Source organism: Mustela lutreola, chromosome 6 (genome assembly GCF_030435805.1).
Source record: "Mustela lutreola isolate mMusLut2 chromosome 6, mMusLut2.pri, whole genome shotgun sequence".
NCBI lineage: Eukaryota > Metazoa > Chordata > Mammalia > Carnivora > Mustelidae > Mustela > Mustela lutreola.
In genome coordinates this window covers 11,793,658-11,811,474 of record NC_081295.1, presented here as the reverse complement: position 1 = coordinate 11,811,474, position 17,817 = coordinate 11,793,658, and the positions used below count along the sequence as shown (strand labels likewise).

The 17,817-nt window shown below is 37.5% G+C and overlaps 1 protein-coding gene across 4 annotated transcripts in view; it reads right to left on the bottom strand.

The window, feature by feature from the left end:
* The window catches only part of TFB1M (transcription factor B1, mitochondrial), a 73,398-nt gene extending 59,237 nt beyond the window's left edge, over positions 1-14,161 (bottom strand). For 3 of the 4 annotated variants that reach the window (XM_059176696.1, XM_059176695.1, XM_059176697.1), the window contains exons 1-2: positions 13,956-14,161; positions 10,487-10,638 (exon numbers count right to left, since the gene is read on the bottom strand). In XM_059176696.1, the coding sequence (XP_059032679.1) occupies positions 10,487-10,638; positions 13,956-14,088 (285 nt within the window). In that variant the 5' untranslated portion in view covers positions 14,089-14,161. The remainder of the gene's footprint in view (positions 1-10,486; positions 10,639-13,955) is intronic. The other variant, XM_059176698.1, reaches the window with a different exon arrangement.
* Between the last annotated feature and the right edge of the window lie 3,656 nt (positions 14,162-17,817).

The following is a 17,817-nucleotide window of genomic DNA, read 5'->3' as shown; positions in this document are numbered from 1 at the left end:
AGCACCAAAAACCCCCAAATTATTCTAATAAAAAACAGGCAGAGGACCTGAGTAACCATTTTCTAAATAAGACATACAGATGGTCAACAGACATGAAACGATGCTCAACACCTCTAATCAGAGAAATGTACATCAAAACCACGGTGAAATATCACTTTATGCCCATCAGAATGGATAAAATAAAAAACACAAGAAATAACAAGTGTTGGTGAGGATATAGAGAAAAAAGAATCTTTGTGTACTATTGGTGGGAATGAAAACTGGTATAGCCACTGTGAAAAACAGTATGGAGGTTTCTCAAATATTAAAAATACAATTACCATAAAATCCAGTAATTCCACTACTGGGTATCTGAAACACTAATTTGAAAAGATATATGAGCCCCCTTGTTTACTGCAGCACTGTTTACGACAGGCAAGGTACGGAAGCAGCCCACGTGTCCATGGATAGATGAATGGATACAGAGATGTGGTATATATATACAATGAAATATTACTCAAACATAAAGAATGAAATCTTCACATTTGCAGCACAAAGATGGAGCTAGGGGATACAATGCTAAGTAAAGTCAGTCAGTCAGAGAAAGACAAGTACCATATGATTTCACTTAAACATGGAATTTAAAGAACAGAACAAACAGAAAAGAGACAAATAGAAAAACAATCTTAAATACAGAGAACTAAGTAGTCATTGCAGAGGGGAGCTGGGTGAAAGAGATAAAGAGAATTAAGGGTACATTTATCTTGAGGTGCTCTGGGAAATGTACAGAAGTACTGATCATTATATTGTACACCTGAAACTAATACAACACAGAATGTTAATTATGATTCAATTAAAAAAAAAAAAAACTTGTGAAAATAAAAAAAGAATGAAAAACTTATAGACAGAAATCCTTCCATACAATATCACACAATCCTCTTCCTTAAGCTGAGAACAATACACCCTATTGCATCCTTGATGGCTAGGGTCATTGTTGCCTGTAGAGAATGACTTCAATGGTTATGATCCCTTATTACTAGGCTTTTTTTTTTTTTTTTTTTTTAGTTTTTATGTTTGCTTGTTATACCTTTTCTGCCACAGTAATATCTGTTACTTCTTGCTGTTGTCAGTGGGTCTGCTTCTAGCACTGATGTCTGTACTTCTAATCTGTAGTAGACTGGGAAATCACTTTGACTGTTGGCCACCTTCTACTTATTTGTCCAGTTTTGATTAACTGTAGCTGTATCAAGTGAGTTACATGTGTGAAGTATCTAATCATGTCACAACACAAAGTCAGGTCATCTTTTCTTCTGTAAAATTTGGTAGAGATGAAAGAATTTCAAAGTTTTATTGTCTCTGTTGAAAAACAGTTCCTTTTGCCAGGATGACTAAATTACTTTATAAACCCCTTATAAGATGACAGGGAAGGAGCATCATTATAATAGCAAACATTTACTGGCTACTGGCAGTATGCCAGGCTCTTTAGACTCCAATCTCTTCACAGAAATTTCCATCTTTCCTCCAAGGATCACAAATAATAGTGATTATTCCCATGCTGCAGATGAGAAAGCTGAAACTAAAACTGCTTCAACAGCAAGCTCAAGATCACAAAGCTAGTATGTGCTGTTTCTGAGATCTGACACCAGCCTATTTGATCTCAATGCTGTGAGCTTTCCATCCTGCCTGTTAAGTAGAAATAATCAGTGTTTACCTCTTACAAACCCCAGAGGCAATACTAACAATAATCATGACTTACTGTCTCCAAAATTCCATGAAAGAAGCACATAATAATTAAGAAGAATCCTAGAGCTTCTTACTCTGGCTAAGATGGAGTACAAAAGACCACGTAGTCTCTTCTGGCTTAAACAGATAAAAAAATGAATAACGTAGATGAAACAACAGTTTTCAGATGCTGGACAGCAGGAGATGCAGGGAAACCTGCAGATCCAAAAAGCTCAAGGTGCCCCACACAAGAGAAACATGAAGAAAAGGACACGAAGGTGCACCATGATGAAACTGCTCAAAACCAGGGATAGAGATAAATCTTAAAAGAAGTCAGAGAAAAAAGTCAGAGGGGCAAAGACAAGAATGACAACAGATTTCCTATGAGAAACAATGCAAATGAGAAGATGGCTGAGCAACATTTTTCGACTACTAAAAAACCAAAACAATAACAAAAAGCGGTTAGTATGTTTTTCAAAAACAAAAGCGAACTAAAACACTTTTTTAGACATACAAACACTGAAAAGTTCTGTCACCAACAGATACACAGTTACAAAAAAATGCTAAAGAAAATCTTTCAGGTAGAAAGAAAATAATACTAAATGTAAATATGGATGAGGAGCACTCAAAATAGTAACCATATGGGGGCACCAGGGTGGCTCAGTTGGTTGAACGTCCAACTCTTGATCTCAGGGTCCTGAGTTCAAGTCCTGTGCTGGGCTGCATGCTGCACATGGAATCTACTTAATACCAAAACAAAACAAAACAAACAAACAAACAAAAAAACCCAAATGTGTAAATATGTAACAGTGTTTCTTATTATAGTTGACCCTTTAACAACAGAGATTGAATAGCACTGATTGGTCCACTTACATGCAGACTTCTTACAGTACTGTAAATATATTCTCTTTTTTTTTAAGATTTTTGAGAGAGCGTGTGCGCACACAGGGGAAGGATCAGAAGGAGAGCGACAAGCAAGCTCCATGCTGAATGTGGAGCCTGATGTGGGGCTTGATTTCAGGACCCTGAGATCAGGACCTGAGCTGAAACCAAGATTAAGATGCCTAACTGAGTGACCCCCCAGATGCCTTTCCTTATGATTTTCTTCGTAACGTTTTCCTTTCTCTAGCTTACTTTATTATAAGAATACAGCACATAACACATGTAACATACAAACTATGCATTAATTGATTGGCTATTGGTAAGGCTTCTAGTTAACAGCAGACTTCAGTAGTTAAGTTCCTGGGGAGTCCAAAGTTATATGTGGATTTTCAGCTATGTGGGAGTCAGCACCCCCAACCCCCACACTGTTCAAAAGTCAACTGTATTGAAATCTCTTTTAATACAGAATTGACTTTAAAGCAAAAATAACAATGTACCGTGAACTTTACAAGATACGAAGAAGTAAATCGTATGACAATAGTACAAAGGCCTACAAGGAGAAACACAAACACACTATCTTAAGATTTGTATGTTATACATAAAGTGGTATTTTCTTACTTGAGGATAAGCTGGGATATGTTACAGATGTATAACCATACACCATCAATAAATTACTAATAGTAAAACAGAATTACAGATAAAAATTGCAGCAGGCTGACTACTGGCCCCAAAAGATGTCTAATCCCTGTGACTATGTTACTTTACATGGTAAAAAGGACTTTGCAGATGTGATTAAATACCCCAATATGTGGAGATTATCCTAGATTATCTGGGTGGACCCAACATAATCAATCACAAGGGCCTTAATAAAAGTGAGGCAGAAGGATTAAAGTCAATAGTAGATAGAGAAGCAAGGAGTCGAGGGGCTAATAAATGCAGGTGGCCTCCAGAAGCTGAAAAAGGAAAGGACCCAACAAGTCAAATAAGAAATTGAAAGGGAAATTAGAGCTGAAGGTTTATATAAGAGTTCTAATGTCTTTCAGAAGTCTTTTTTTTGGGTCTAATATGGCAAAAAAATTTTTAAGTAAGTTGGTAAATTTCATTCATTATGAATGAGTGAAAATGAAAACACAACCTACCAAAATTTGTGGGATTCTGCTCAGGTTTTACTGAGAGGATATTTATAGCACTAAACACCTATAAGAAAAGAAAGGCCTCAAAGAAACCACTTCAGCTTCCACCTTAAAAAAACTATAGAAAGAACAAAGTAAACTTCAAGGAAACAGCATAGCATGAGGATTTCAGGGCAGAAATCAAATAGAAAACAGAACCCAAAATTGATCAATGAAATCAAGAGCTTTTTTGTTGTTCTTTTTTGAGATCAATAAAGTTCACCAATATACAGTAAGACTGATCAGGAAAAAAAGAGAAATACACAAATTACCAATACTGAATGAGAAAGAAAGAGATCACTGAAGGTTCTACAGATGGTTGGTTTACCATTAGGGAAGAAAACCCCAAAAAACAATAAAATTCATCATATTAACTTAAAAAAAAAGCCACATTATTATCTCATTAAACACAGGAAAAGTATTTCTGCAAACTCAACATCCATTATTTAAAACAAAAACCAAACAAAGCACCATGATCTCTCAGCAAACTAGGAACAGAGGGACCTTCCTCAGTCTGAAAAAGGAGATCCAGGAAGAACCTACAACTAACATCATATTCAATGGTGAAAGTCTGAATGCTTTCCATGAGGTCAGGGACAGGCACGGAGGTATACTCCTAGTTCTATTCACACTGTACTGGAGATTCTAGCCAAGACAAGAAGAAATAGAGACAAAGATACTGAAATGGATACTGAAATGGTAAAACAGTCTTTACTGCAGATGAAATGATAACACATGCAGAAAATCCTAAGAAATCTACAAAGAGCCACAAAGCAGTGAGCACAAGAAGGCTGCAGGATACAAAATCCATGCCAAAACAGATGGTATTTCCACACAGCAGCTACAAACAAATAGAAATTAAAAACCAATACCAAGTACAATGGCAACAAAAAGAAGGACATAGGGGTAAATTTGACAAAAAATATGCAAGACTTGTATACTTAAAACTACAAAACACTGTTGAGAGAAACTGAAGGAAACCTACAGGCAGACATACCATGTTTACAGATCAGAAGCTAATGCCATTAAGATGCTAGTTCTCCTCACAGTGAACTACAGTTTTAATCCAAATCCAATCATAGTCCCATCAGGTTTTTTTTAAAAAAAAAAAAGGAAACTGATGATCTAATTTTAAAACTATATGGAAATGCTAAGGACTTATAGAAGAGCCAAAACAATTTTGGAAAAGAAAGATAAGGTTGGAAGACTTACATTACCTGCTCTCAAGTCTTACTATAAAGCTATGGGGATCAACACAGGTTAGTCACAGTGAAGAAAACAGACTTACATATCAACAGTAAAGAACTGGAAGTACAGAAACAGACCACCATATATAAGACCAGTTGATTTTTGACAACAGGATCAAGGCAATTCAATGAAGAAAAGATAAAATTTTCAACAATGGTGCAAAATAATGAACCTCTACTCCTACACCTCACATTACACACAAAAGGTAACTCAAAAAGTATCATAAACCTACATGAAAAACTTAATAAAGCCTTAAAACATTTAGACGAAAACATGGAAATTCTTAGTTCTTGTTTTGACAATTATTTTTTAATATAAGATGCAAAAAGCATCAAATTCAAAAAGAAAAATTTGATAAACCTTACTTCATTAAAACTAAGTTTTACTCTCTGAAAGTCACCATTAAATGTCAAAAATGGAAAGGTAAGTCCCATCTGAGTAGAAAGCACTACAAAACGTGTATCTGACAAAATACTTGTATCTAATCTACATAAAGATTTCTTATAATACAATAATATGAAGACAAAAAAAGAAATGCTCAAAATATTTGCATAATTCTCCAGAAAAGATATATAGGTGGCAAATAAACACATGAAAACATGTCCAGGGGCACCTGGGCAGCTAAATTGGTTAAGCAGCTAACTCTTACTTTTGATCTCAGGGTCCTGGGTTCAAGCCCCACATTGGATTCTACACTCAGGGAGGAGTATGCTTGAGGATTTTCTCTTTTCCTCTCCCTCTGCCCCCCCAACCCACACTCTCTTTATAAACATAATTAAATTTTAAGAAAATATGTCCAATATTGCTGATTAGGAAAATCATATTAAGATACCACTATATGCTTGTTTGGATGGTTACAATTAAAAAGATTAATCATACCAAATGTGAGAACATGTGATGGAAAGGTAACTCTCATGCATGGGGAGAATATTAAAATGGTATAGCTACTTTGTAAAAAGTTTTGGTAGTTTCACAAAAAGTTTAATATACACCTACCATAGACTCAGACACTCTGCATCTAACTCTTTCCCAAGAGAAATAAAAGTATATATTCACACAAAGACTTGCATGTGAGTGTTAAGGACAGCTCTTTACATAACTACCAAAAAATGAAAACAACCCAAAGTCCATCAACTAGTGAATGGATTGATAAATGTGGCATACTCAAGCAATGGAATACTAGTCAGTGATAAATAAATCAAACTATTGATAAACACCCCAACATGGATGAATTTCAAAATACTTATGCTCAGTAAAAGACAGAATACAAAAAAGAGCATACATTGTACGAGTCCATTCATATGAAATTCTAAAAAATGGAAAATATCCTATAGTGACAAAACGGAACCATGGCTGTCTGACGACAGGGAAGGGGGAAGGACAGATTATAAAGGAAAATGAGGAATCCTGAAGGTGATGGATGTTCGTTATCTTGACTGTGGTGATGGTTTCAGGACACTACATTTGTCAAAATTTGGTAATCTGTACACTTTAAACATGTGCAGTTTACTGCACATCAATAATACTCGGTAAAGCTATGAAACAACTTAGTGCAATAAGCCCTCCATAAATGATTGTTTTAAAGATTTCACATATTTATAACAGACAGGAAAAAAAAATGAAGAACCCAGATTGTTTACTTCAAGGAGAGCGGATTACTTATGTTGTTCTCTCCAGTCCAGAAATGGGGGAAGAACTTAATGAAACCTGTTGGAGGCCACGGCACGGTTGGAGTTGTGGATCAAACCAGGCCCTGACTTGTGTCTCCTTTAAAGTCCAGATGCCTTAACAAGGGGTTAAAGACGGGAAAGTTGAATAACACTGAGAAAGGGTCTGTGCTATGTGTCGTGCACTCGCCTACGTGGCTTCCACACGTTCTCCCTACAGAAGGGAACAATGTGGTCAGGGTCTTAAATTCGTAGTTGGTTCTTGTTGTTCCTGTACTGCCCATAACCGACTCCCTGGTTGATTGTAACTTCTTGTAATCAATAGTAGCTAAAGGCATTAGCCGTGACTACCGGGCATCACAAGATTTGTTTGTAGTTAATGTAAACTTGTCATAGGAACTTGCTGTTATCTGACTAGATACTGATGTAGTATTACTCCTTCTATTGTGGTCTGCCTTATAAATGATTATAAGATGTGAAATAAAATTGGCACTGTTGGACATCCTCCTCGGTGCTCCAACTGCCCCCATCTCTGTCTTTTAATTTCTTTTCACCATCCTCTTACCCTCATATTCCTGGTTGATTTGTCATGCCAGCAGCGACAGAAACCTCAAGTCCCTGGGGTACCAAAAAAAATCTCACTGCCTTCCAAAGCAGAGAATCCACCCAGCCATAAAAATGTAACAACAATAAGCAACTAAAAAATAATTAACAACAACAAAAAAAACCCCTAAAAATGCACAATCACAAGAGAATGCTCCAACATTAAGAGAAAGAAACTCTAGATGTCTAATGGTAACTTGAAGAGTTGGGAGAAAGCTCCAGTGTTTCCACAGCACTGGGGATTTATACTCTATAGTGTTCCAAAGGAATAACTTTACTGTTCTCCCATACCTTTTTCCAGATAAGCAGTCTCCTGATCAATCCTTAATTAACAGATCTCCAAGGCAGAGGGACAATAATTTATTTATATTGAAAATTATATTGAGTGCTTAACTAAGTAAGTATGAGGCATTCATTTAATCCTCATTACAATCCTAGGAGCAAACTAAGGCACAGAGGACACAGTTACCTGCCCGAAGACATATAACCCGTAAATGATAGAGTCCGAAGTCAAAGTCAGGCAATCTGACGCTGAAGTCTGTGTTCTTTACCACAAAACTATCCTACAATATGTTCACATATTAGAAGAGACATGTCTTTTTACTTTACAACATGCTGATGATGAAACTCGTATATTAACACTATGTTCTTTGCCCTAAGACCCTAAGATGCTAATGACAATATCTTGAGAATTGGATTAAAATACAAATGATATATTTTCAGCTAGAAGACATTTTATAAATTATTACAATTTCTTTAAAACATAATTCTATTAGCTTAGAAACCACTAAAATGGAATCCTTGAAATAGATCACTCCTTCTGCCTTTATTCAGTTTTATGATTAATTTAGTCCCTCTAAATGAAAGTGGTTTTACATATTGAAACATTCTTTATAGGAAAAAGAAATCTATTTGATATTTTAGTACCCAACATTTCTTTTTAAGGCAAATTCCTTTCCTGCAATGTAAGACACTAAGAATCAATTTTGCTTCTTCTACAGAAACAGATAAGACAAACGCACATTTCTTCCAGAGCAATTTACCTTGAAATAAATTTATATTTTAAAAAGAGCACAAAACTTTTTAATAATCAATGCTGCACAATTATTTATTTTCACTATTAAATGACACATTTAGTTGGTTGATTAGATATATTATGCACATAGTCAACCTTTTCTTTTCCCATATAAGAAATTACGGAACACCTGCTATATGCCAGCCACGGTTATATGTGGTAGAGCACAGAAAAAAACACACAAAAATCTCCATGCTCTTGGTACTGACATTCCAGAGGGGTAAGGTGGATAACAAATAAAAAAATATAGTGTATCAGATGGTCAATTTAATAAGACAAAACAAGACAGGGGTTAAGAGTGCAGGGTCTTGGTGGGGCAGCTGAAAAGAGAAGCATATAGTTGCCTTTTAAATAGTCTGTCTTCAAAGATCTTTAGTTGAGATCAGGAAAGGAGAATATGTAAATTAAGGTGGGGACGAACAGAAATTTGATTCACCTCCTTGCCTCATGAGAAAGAATCACATATAACAGATGGTAAGGTTGAGGGTTAGAAAGTCTCTTCAAGTGCCTAAAGTTCAGATGAGTATTCCCAATGTCCAAAAGGGCTAGATGAAAAAACCTGAACTCACAGTGTCATTCAGCTTCTTTCCACTACTTCATGATCTCACCAAAAATAAGATATTCACACTTTCACCTCTGAGTTACAGTTTTTCAAAGAAGGTGGTTCAAAGCAAAAATCGCTATTAACATTCTACATCAAGGAATATGTACCATATGAGAATTGAAAAATAAAGTTATAAATCTGAAACTAACTCTGTCAATTCTGTCAATAGTAAAGTTAGATAAAACTAAATATATTTTTAAAGCATGAAACAAAATGTAGCCCAATAATAAGAAATGACTAAGTTTCTAAACAAAAAAATCAGTTGTGTGCACACAAAGCCCCTAGATTTTTCAAACAAATTTCCTCAAACTGTTCCGGTAGAAATGAAATATTTTTCAATTATTGCACATACAAGCATTAGACTGTACCAATTTTAAGCCAATTTGTCTCTTGTGTGAAAGTAATAATGCTGATGACTTTATTATTCTGTTGGAGTCACTTAACAAATTGCTACTCATCTAAGCCAAAGGCTAAGGGCTCTTCTAAAGTTTTAGAATTACAGAGGAATCAAACAAAGGCCCTTCAGCCATTAAGTGTCCCGCTATGACGAATTCCCTTTACAAAATCCCTGATAAAATGGGTTTCACTGTTTGCCACCATTTAAAAAATATGTCCCTCCTTATTTTAAATCCATACCTGTCTCCCTCAATTCCACCTATTTGTATTAGCTTTTTTTTAGAAATCAAAATAAGCACCCAAGGCTTCTCTTCTCCAAATGAAACATGCCCAGTTCCCTCAAATATTTTTCATATAACAATGGCACCTAAGATGCATTTAACACTTTATTCAAACTTCATCTTAAATCTCTGTGTACAGTGGTATTTCATTTCTTCACTTAGTTCTTACCAAATGCTTAAGCTTAACAATTAATCTCTTTAAAAAGCATAAGTTTTCTCCATCTTTTGCTTGCAGAATGATTTTCTGAATCTAAATGAAGTTCTCATAAATCATGCCAATAACTCAGTCATTACTGGCATTATTTACTTATTTTTTTTTAAATATTTTATTTATTTATTTGACAGAGAGAAATCACAAGTAGATGGAGAGGCAGGCTGAAAGAGAGAGAGGAAGAAGCAGGCTCCCTGCCCAACAGAGAGCCTGATGTGGGACTCGATCCCAGGACCCTGGGATCATGACCTGAGCCGAAGGCAGCGGCTTAACCCACTGAGCCACCCAGGCGCCCCTATTTACTTATTTTTGAAAGAGTAGGCCAGAACATTCACCACTAGTAGATAAAAAAAAAAAAAAAATCACACAAACCAAGTAGTTTGTCTAGCACTGATGCATTAACACAGGTTTATTCAAGAAGTGGTCTATTAACCAACACGCTGGGATGCTTGTTAGAAATGCAATTCCTAGACCTCTTGGGACTATGGAATCAAAATCTCTGGAATGGCCTAGAGATCTGAAGTTTAAAGAGCCACCAAGGAGATCCTTGGATATTCTGAGGTTTAAGAATCATAGCCTGAAGATTGAAGTCGGGTTTTTTTCTGGGGGGGGGGGGCACCTAAAAAAGATATTTTAAGTATCTTACCTGTAATCCAGGAATAAATCGACTATCCTTTTCAACCACCAAAAGTTCAGCAACATTGGCATTAAGAATGGATCTTGTGATTCCCCCTGGCCCAGGGCCCACTTCATACACATAAGCATCTGTCAGATTTCCAGCTTTCTTTACAATTTTATCTAGGAAAAAGAACGTTTTAATGATTTTGATAAATTTCAGTGTGCAAAATTTAATAATTACTATAGATTCTCATCAACCGTTATTCAAGGAATCCTCTATACCATATTTGTCTGATTATTTAACTCAACCTAAACCAACATATAGTGGTCATTCACTATGTGATCACAACATAGTTGTATTGTATTATCAGTTCCTTAACAAAAATAGGATTATCATGACAAACTTCCTAAATTAAATATAGTTAATACTGTATTTTCCTCCACCAAACCAATCAATCAGTTCCTAAGAACCGACCAGGTAAGCACTCACCATCTCTCTACATTGCCAAATACTGAATATTTGAATAAGTAAGACTAGTTTTACATTCAGAATTTCCAATGCTGCTAGTTTGAAATCCCAAAGCAAAAAGTGCTGGCAGTCTCACTTTTACCTGTAGACATCTAGCTAGTCCATATGGCCACAGCAACAAGTCCCTAGATCATAGGACTAGCAGAAATACAGATTCTTGGTCATTTTTAGGAAAAAGTTAAACTTCTTAATGGAGTTGTTGTAAGCTTTGCAAATATGCAAATTAATAAGGAAAAGTTAATGTCTTAAATTAACTTCTTTAACTTAGCTGACCTTAAGAAATAATGAAAAAGGGGGTGCCTGGGTGGCTCAGTGCGTTAAAGCCTCTGCCTTCAGCTCAGGTCATGATCTCAAAGTCCTGGAATCAAGCAGCTCATTGGCTCTCTGCTCAGCGGGGAGCCTGCTTCCTCCTCTCTCTGCCTGCCTCTCTGCCTACTTGTGATCTCTGTCAAATAAATAGAATCTATTAAAAAAAAAAAAAGAAGAAGGAAAGAAAAAATGAAAAAGATTACAGAGGATTCACTGCAACCAACTATCACTTCTGAAAAAAACGTATGATGGGCTGGTCTTATTGACTGAGATACTAAAATCCAAGTAACTGGGCCTCCTGGGACAGTGGAAATTTAGCCACTGAAAACATACCAGCACTTCCTTGACTTCCTTGTAGTGTTCACTGAGACTGTATTGTACCATTTTTGTAGGCTTAAAACCCCAAATAGAAAGCAAAAATGGTTCTTTTAAATATTTTTAAAGATTTATTTATATATATTTACATTTATATAATCTTTTTATCTATATATCTATATATCTATATATATCTATATATATCTATATCTATATATCTATATATATCTATATAAATCTATATATTTATATAATCTTTTTAAAGATTTATTTATTTTATTTAGAGAAAGAGTGAAGGGGAGGGGGAGAAGGAGAGAGTCTCAAGCAGACTCACCACCTCAAGATCATGACCTGAGTGGAAATCGAGAGGAACACTAAACTGACTGAGCCACCCAGGCACCCCAAAATAGTTTTGTCTTTTAACTGGTGCTTAGAGGGAATTAGCATATGCCCACCAACCATTTATTTTAGGTGCTTTACATGCTTTCTCACTTGTATCTCACAATCCTTCCAACACATTAAGAACTACTATCCCAATTTAACTTCTCTGAACTTTTCTATTTCCTTCTTTTTTCTTTTTTAAGATTTTATTTATTTATTTGACAGAGAGAGATCACAAGTAGGCAGAGAGGCAGGCAGAGAGAGAGGGGGAAGCAGGCTCCCTGCAGAGCAGAGAGCCCGATGCGGGACTCGATCCCAGGACCTTGAGATCATGACCCGAGCCGAAGGCAGCGGCTTAACCCACTGAGCCACCCAGGCGCCCCTCTATTTCCTTCTTAATGTTTCATCGTGCAAGGTCATCTAGAAAGCAAATGGAAGAGAGCTGACTCCAGCTCAGGTGTAAATTCTTAAGCAATCCTTCCTCCACTATAGACCAATGCCTTTTAGAAGGAACACAACCGATACATTAAGCACAGGCATTATGAATTTAACATTCTCATTCTCTTAAATGGAGAACTAGTATAGTTGAGAGGTCAGGGGCTCTGCCCTCAAACTTTCCAGGTACAGTAAAATACAAATGAATATCAAAGCGGCACTATCAATTCAGGAAGCATCTGCTCCCACCTGAGCTTCTCACCTCAAACCAAGTACTTTAATCTCCCTTCACTTTGGTTCCCAGAGAAGAGCGAATATTACCCAGATTCCAGAATCTGTAAACAAAGCACTTTTTTTTCTAAATTAAAAATATTAAGACTTCTATTTTCCATCTTAAGAATGGCAGTTTATACCTACAGAATGTGACTAATGACTGGCAGACAAAACTGGTTCTAGTTACTACTAGCACTAAGGAATTTTAGCGGTGGGTAACCCTTTAAAGATCCTGTAATAGGGGCCTTCCTCCAACTAACAGATGAGAAGTTGAAGCTTAGTTATTTTACCCAATGCTATATTTCTACTAGCAGAATAAAGACTCCACATCAAGAAATGACATCTTATTGATGGCTTGTGAACTATACTTAACTGAAAATGAACTATTTGTGTATGATCTCTCCTATCTTTGAGCTTCTCGAGAGGCGCCAAATGGAACTAAATATCAAAACCTCAAATACGGAAAATATTCCAACAGGGAACTAGTGGACCTATTTGTAATACATATTATTCTTGCAACCTCACGTTTCAAAAGTATCACCAAGAAATGGGGGTGGCAGTTAAATGGGGGTATACGCCTGTCACAACTCCTCAAACCCTACACTTCCAACTGGTTACTTTTATGGCATGTAACTTTACCTTACAAAAAGTGACTTAAAATAGGGGTGGGAATATAAACTTGCTAAAAATGTAAGCTCCCTGCGGACAGACTTTTGCCTGGTCCACTCCCCAACTGCATCTCCACCACTAGCACCTTGTAGCTTCTCTGACACGTATTTACTGACTATTGCGCCCTCGAGGGTTTTGGATTCAGCAAGGAAACGTTTAAATAACGTAATCCCACGAGTGATACTTTCTCAATATGTTACTTAAAAATTCTTCGCACTAACTTAAATTGATAACTTCACATTGCATGAGCAGCCAAACCAGCCACACACGCAGTACCCTTTCATTAGTGTCAACACACCGAGATTCGAATTTCCACAACCGCCTTCCACGCTACGCGACCCCTGCCTCCCCTAGCGTCTGCTCGGCGTCTGCACAACTCGCCTTCACCAGCCCACGGCGAACGCCCGCGAGCACGCCATTATGCCGGCGAAGAAGACATTCCACGCGTCTCCTGCGGTCCTCTCAGGACAAAGCGGTAGAAGGACCTGCCCTAAGGCCCCCTGCACACCGCCTGACCCCAGACGCCCGCCCACAGGGTCCGCGCGACACCCCCGGGGATGCGGAGGAGCACTGGGAAGACGGCCACCTGTCAGCCTCAAGTCCAGGAGAAAGTTCTGGGACAGCTGCTTCGCTGCTTGCAGCCTGAATAACTTAATGATTTCTCGAATCGTGGGCAACGGCGGGAGACGGAAAGCGCTCAGCGTCCCAGAACCAGCCATGCAGCCCCGCGCCACAATCCCAATCCTACCACCGACTTTTCGCGCTGCTCTTAAATCATCCGCGGAAAAGGAAGTGGGGGGGCGGGAGCGGGGAAATCATCAAGGCCCGCCTCCGAGCCCACCTTATTGGTCGGATGTACCTCGCCGGAAGCGCTAAGGACAGAAAGGAAATCTGGGCGCACACAGAGCGCATGCGTCGAGTCTCGCTAAGCGCGGTGCAGGCTGGGTGTGCGCTGCTTTTCGCCTTTGAGGGTGTGAAGGCACGGGGAGGGCGGGGTCTTTCCTGGGTGGGCGGTGACCAGAGCGGCCCGGGGGGCGGGAACGAGGCGGGGCCTGAGCCAGAATGCGGAGGGGCGAGTCAGAGGATCTTGGAGCCCAGAAACGCTCCGAGGTGCGTTCTCGCAGAGCCGTGCCTAATTCCCCTCTGTGGATGATTGCGGGAAAGCCAATGATTAGAGGCAAAACTATTGGTTGCTAACGATTTTCTTAGATGTTTTTAGAACGTTAGCGTTGTAGGTGCCGGATGGCAGGTTTCTAACTTCTTTCAACCTTAGTTTTTCATCTGTGACGTGGAGATGTAAAATTGCAGGAACTAAATGATAAAAGTCGGCTGGTGTACAGACTCAGAACACAGTGCAATGCACGGCATACATTAGGCCCGTAATCAATGGTGGCCGTTCCTACCCTAATGATCTGGCGGATGAACGGGGCCAGAGGTTAAAGGCTAGGCGCACCGTTTGCAGTGAGGTGGCCAGAGCAAATCCAATTCTTCTGCCCCCCTCTACACGTATCCAGTCAATGAGAAAAACCGCCTTGTTTAGAGTTCGGGAAGTGTTTTCGCGTATAGCGAATATTTGTTTTTGACCCTTTCTTTCACTAACAGTTTTACCATATAAATATTACTAGTCTCAGAACGGAGAAAACAAAAACTTAGAGAAGTGATATGAATTAATTGATATTCACAAAGCTAGAAAATTGTGGAAACCAGATCCAATCTAAGTTTCTGGACATGTGTGGTAGCTGCTCTTCCTGGTCCCCTGCCCTGGAAGTGTTAGTTGCCACTTCTTGTTGGCCTTCCCACAGTTTTCTTACTGCCCCTCCCTGCTCCAGTTATTGTAGCCTCTTCTTGCAGTACCTGGAAAGGTAAGGATGAAAAGGAAGGGAAATAAACATGATAATACTAATAATAGCTAACATTCATTGAGCTTTTCCCAAAGTACTAGGCTTCACAGTTGATTGCTTTACAGCTATTGTCTCATTAATTGTTACAAAGATAAGGGCTCAGAGACGGTCAGCAATTTATCCTAGGCTGCATAGCTATAATAGTGGAATTAGGATTTCAATCCACAAGCCTATGTCCAGAGCCTGCTTTTTAAGCAGAACAGTCCATGTTGAGAGAACATTTGACTTGCCTAGGGTGGTTTCATCTAAGTATAAAGACTCAAGTATGAATTTTGTCTATTAAAACAGAGGAAACAACAAACAACAAAACAAAGGATTGAAATTACTCTGCTATATAGGAGAATTTAGCTTTTCTGACTCTATTCTTTTTTCAAATTGTTGCCTTGATCACAAGCGAATCATAACATTTTTTGATTTCTCAGAGTAGTAAGTTTAAAATAAAGCTAACAGAAAACCAAGTAACTGCAGATATGATCTGAGTGAAATCAATGAATGAATTTTTCATAGAGATCTCAATGGAAAACCCAACCACCATCTCTTTTAACTATGTTTAAAAAGAACTGTGAGATAATCTGACATAGCTCCTAGCTTTAGAAAATTGGAAAGTGACTGCCAAAGAGGTAAGGTGATTTGCCCTACATAGCACCGAAGTGTAGTTTGAAAGCCTTAACTCTTGATTCAGAGTCCTTATATTCCACAGCATACTGGGAAAGGCGTTCATTCACAGTTATATTGATTATTTCATTTACTCCTCGTAGTGTTCTTATGTGAATGAGATTGTTACTGTTTTACTGTGAAGGAGGTCATTTAACTTACCCTATGATCATGTAGCAAAGTACAGAAAGAAGATTTTAAATTTTTTCTTTTCTGATTGTGATCTCATGGGCCACAGCCCTCATGGTAAATTATTTTTAAGTTAACCACTGTATGTTAATTGTATAAGCTTATTTAAATAAATGGAAGATGAATCTGAGTATAAAGCTTAATTTTACAGTTTTCCTATGGCTATATACTAAAACAATCACAATAAATAGATGCAAAGCTATACAACATAAATGATGCAAGGGGTTAACACTGCTCTGGATGTAGACTGGCAGGATTTTGTTTTCTTAGAGTTCAGCTTACTAAGGTTATAGTGTGCCATGTAATGGTTTTCTCATCAATTTTGGGGATCCAAATTACCACCAAATTTTTGCCATTGTACCTTGCCTTTCCTTGTTGGAACATGGAAGCTACCTATTAAAGTCAGCTTGTATCTATCTGTTTTCATTAACTTGGAGACAAATGAAGTTGAATTACTTGGCACTAGTGCTATCCTGACTATATATGTTGCATGGCAGTTAGGTTACAACCCATTATTTACAAAGTTTCCCAGGCTACTTCACTTAATTCTCATTTCAATTCTGTGATATAGGTTTACAAAGATACCAGGTGTGCCCTGTTATGGCACTGGTAAGTGCAGCTGAATCTCAAATTCTGATCTTCTGAGTCTACTCTGGTCTTTTACCTCGGGCATGTGTTAAATAATTGTTGAGCTGAATTTTTAAAATTCCATTTTAGAAGAATCGTCCAAGTTTTTAAAATAGTTCTTGAGATCCAATTTTTATCATCATAAATACTGATCCTCAGTCCTTTAATTTTCAGAAAATTATGCATAACTCCCTACAAAGCCTATGAAATCAGCAGGGGGTATTTTAGTAGTGTATTTCACATATTAATGCAAACAGTTTTATCCCTTAAAGAGAAGTATGCAGTTTCATCAGTTTTGAAGCTTTGAAGTATCTGCTTCATCTAGATACAGATTTTAACATGCTAAAATATTATAATTAATACAGAAATTACTAGCCCCACCTATCAGTGAAGATGAAGAACTACAAATGATTCATATTGCCCTGTAATACAGAATTTTAATTTTCATAGATCCCAGAATGGTTATATAGCAAAATTACTTATTATTTTAGCATTTACTTTAATGAAAATGCATATGTGACTTTATTTGGCAAAGTGATTTAGTGTCTATTTATAGAAAAAGGGCTAATTCCAAAAGGTTGTCATTTTACAGTTCTCTGAAATAGACTTGAATGCCACAAAGAGCAATATCTTTCTGCCGTGTGGGAATTTTCCAAGAAAATTAAATGTGGCTTGGAATTGCCAAATTGAACTTTATAAAATGACTATTATGGTATGTAAAGTGCCCTTTTCTGATAGTATTTTATAATTTCACATAATATGACTCAATATGACTCAGTGCTCTTGAGAAATATTAACAGCTGTATTTTACACATATTTAGGCTTTTTTTTTTTTAATGGTTGTTTGATGCCCCACTGTTCACAGAGGAATCTAGTGACCTACCTAGAGGTAAGAAGGAAATACATGATAATTCTGAACAGACACACCAAGTCCTTACTCTCTGGGGATAGAAGCAGGGCAACTTGTGGCAAGCAACACAGGCTGATTGCCTGAGGGAACCATGTAACAGTAACACTATTTTTAAAAATACAGTGTTTATTTCTATTCCAGGCAGTATTTGAAAACCTGCAGATTAT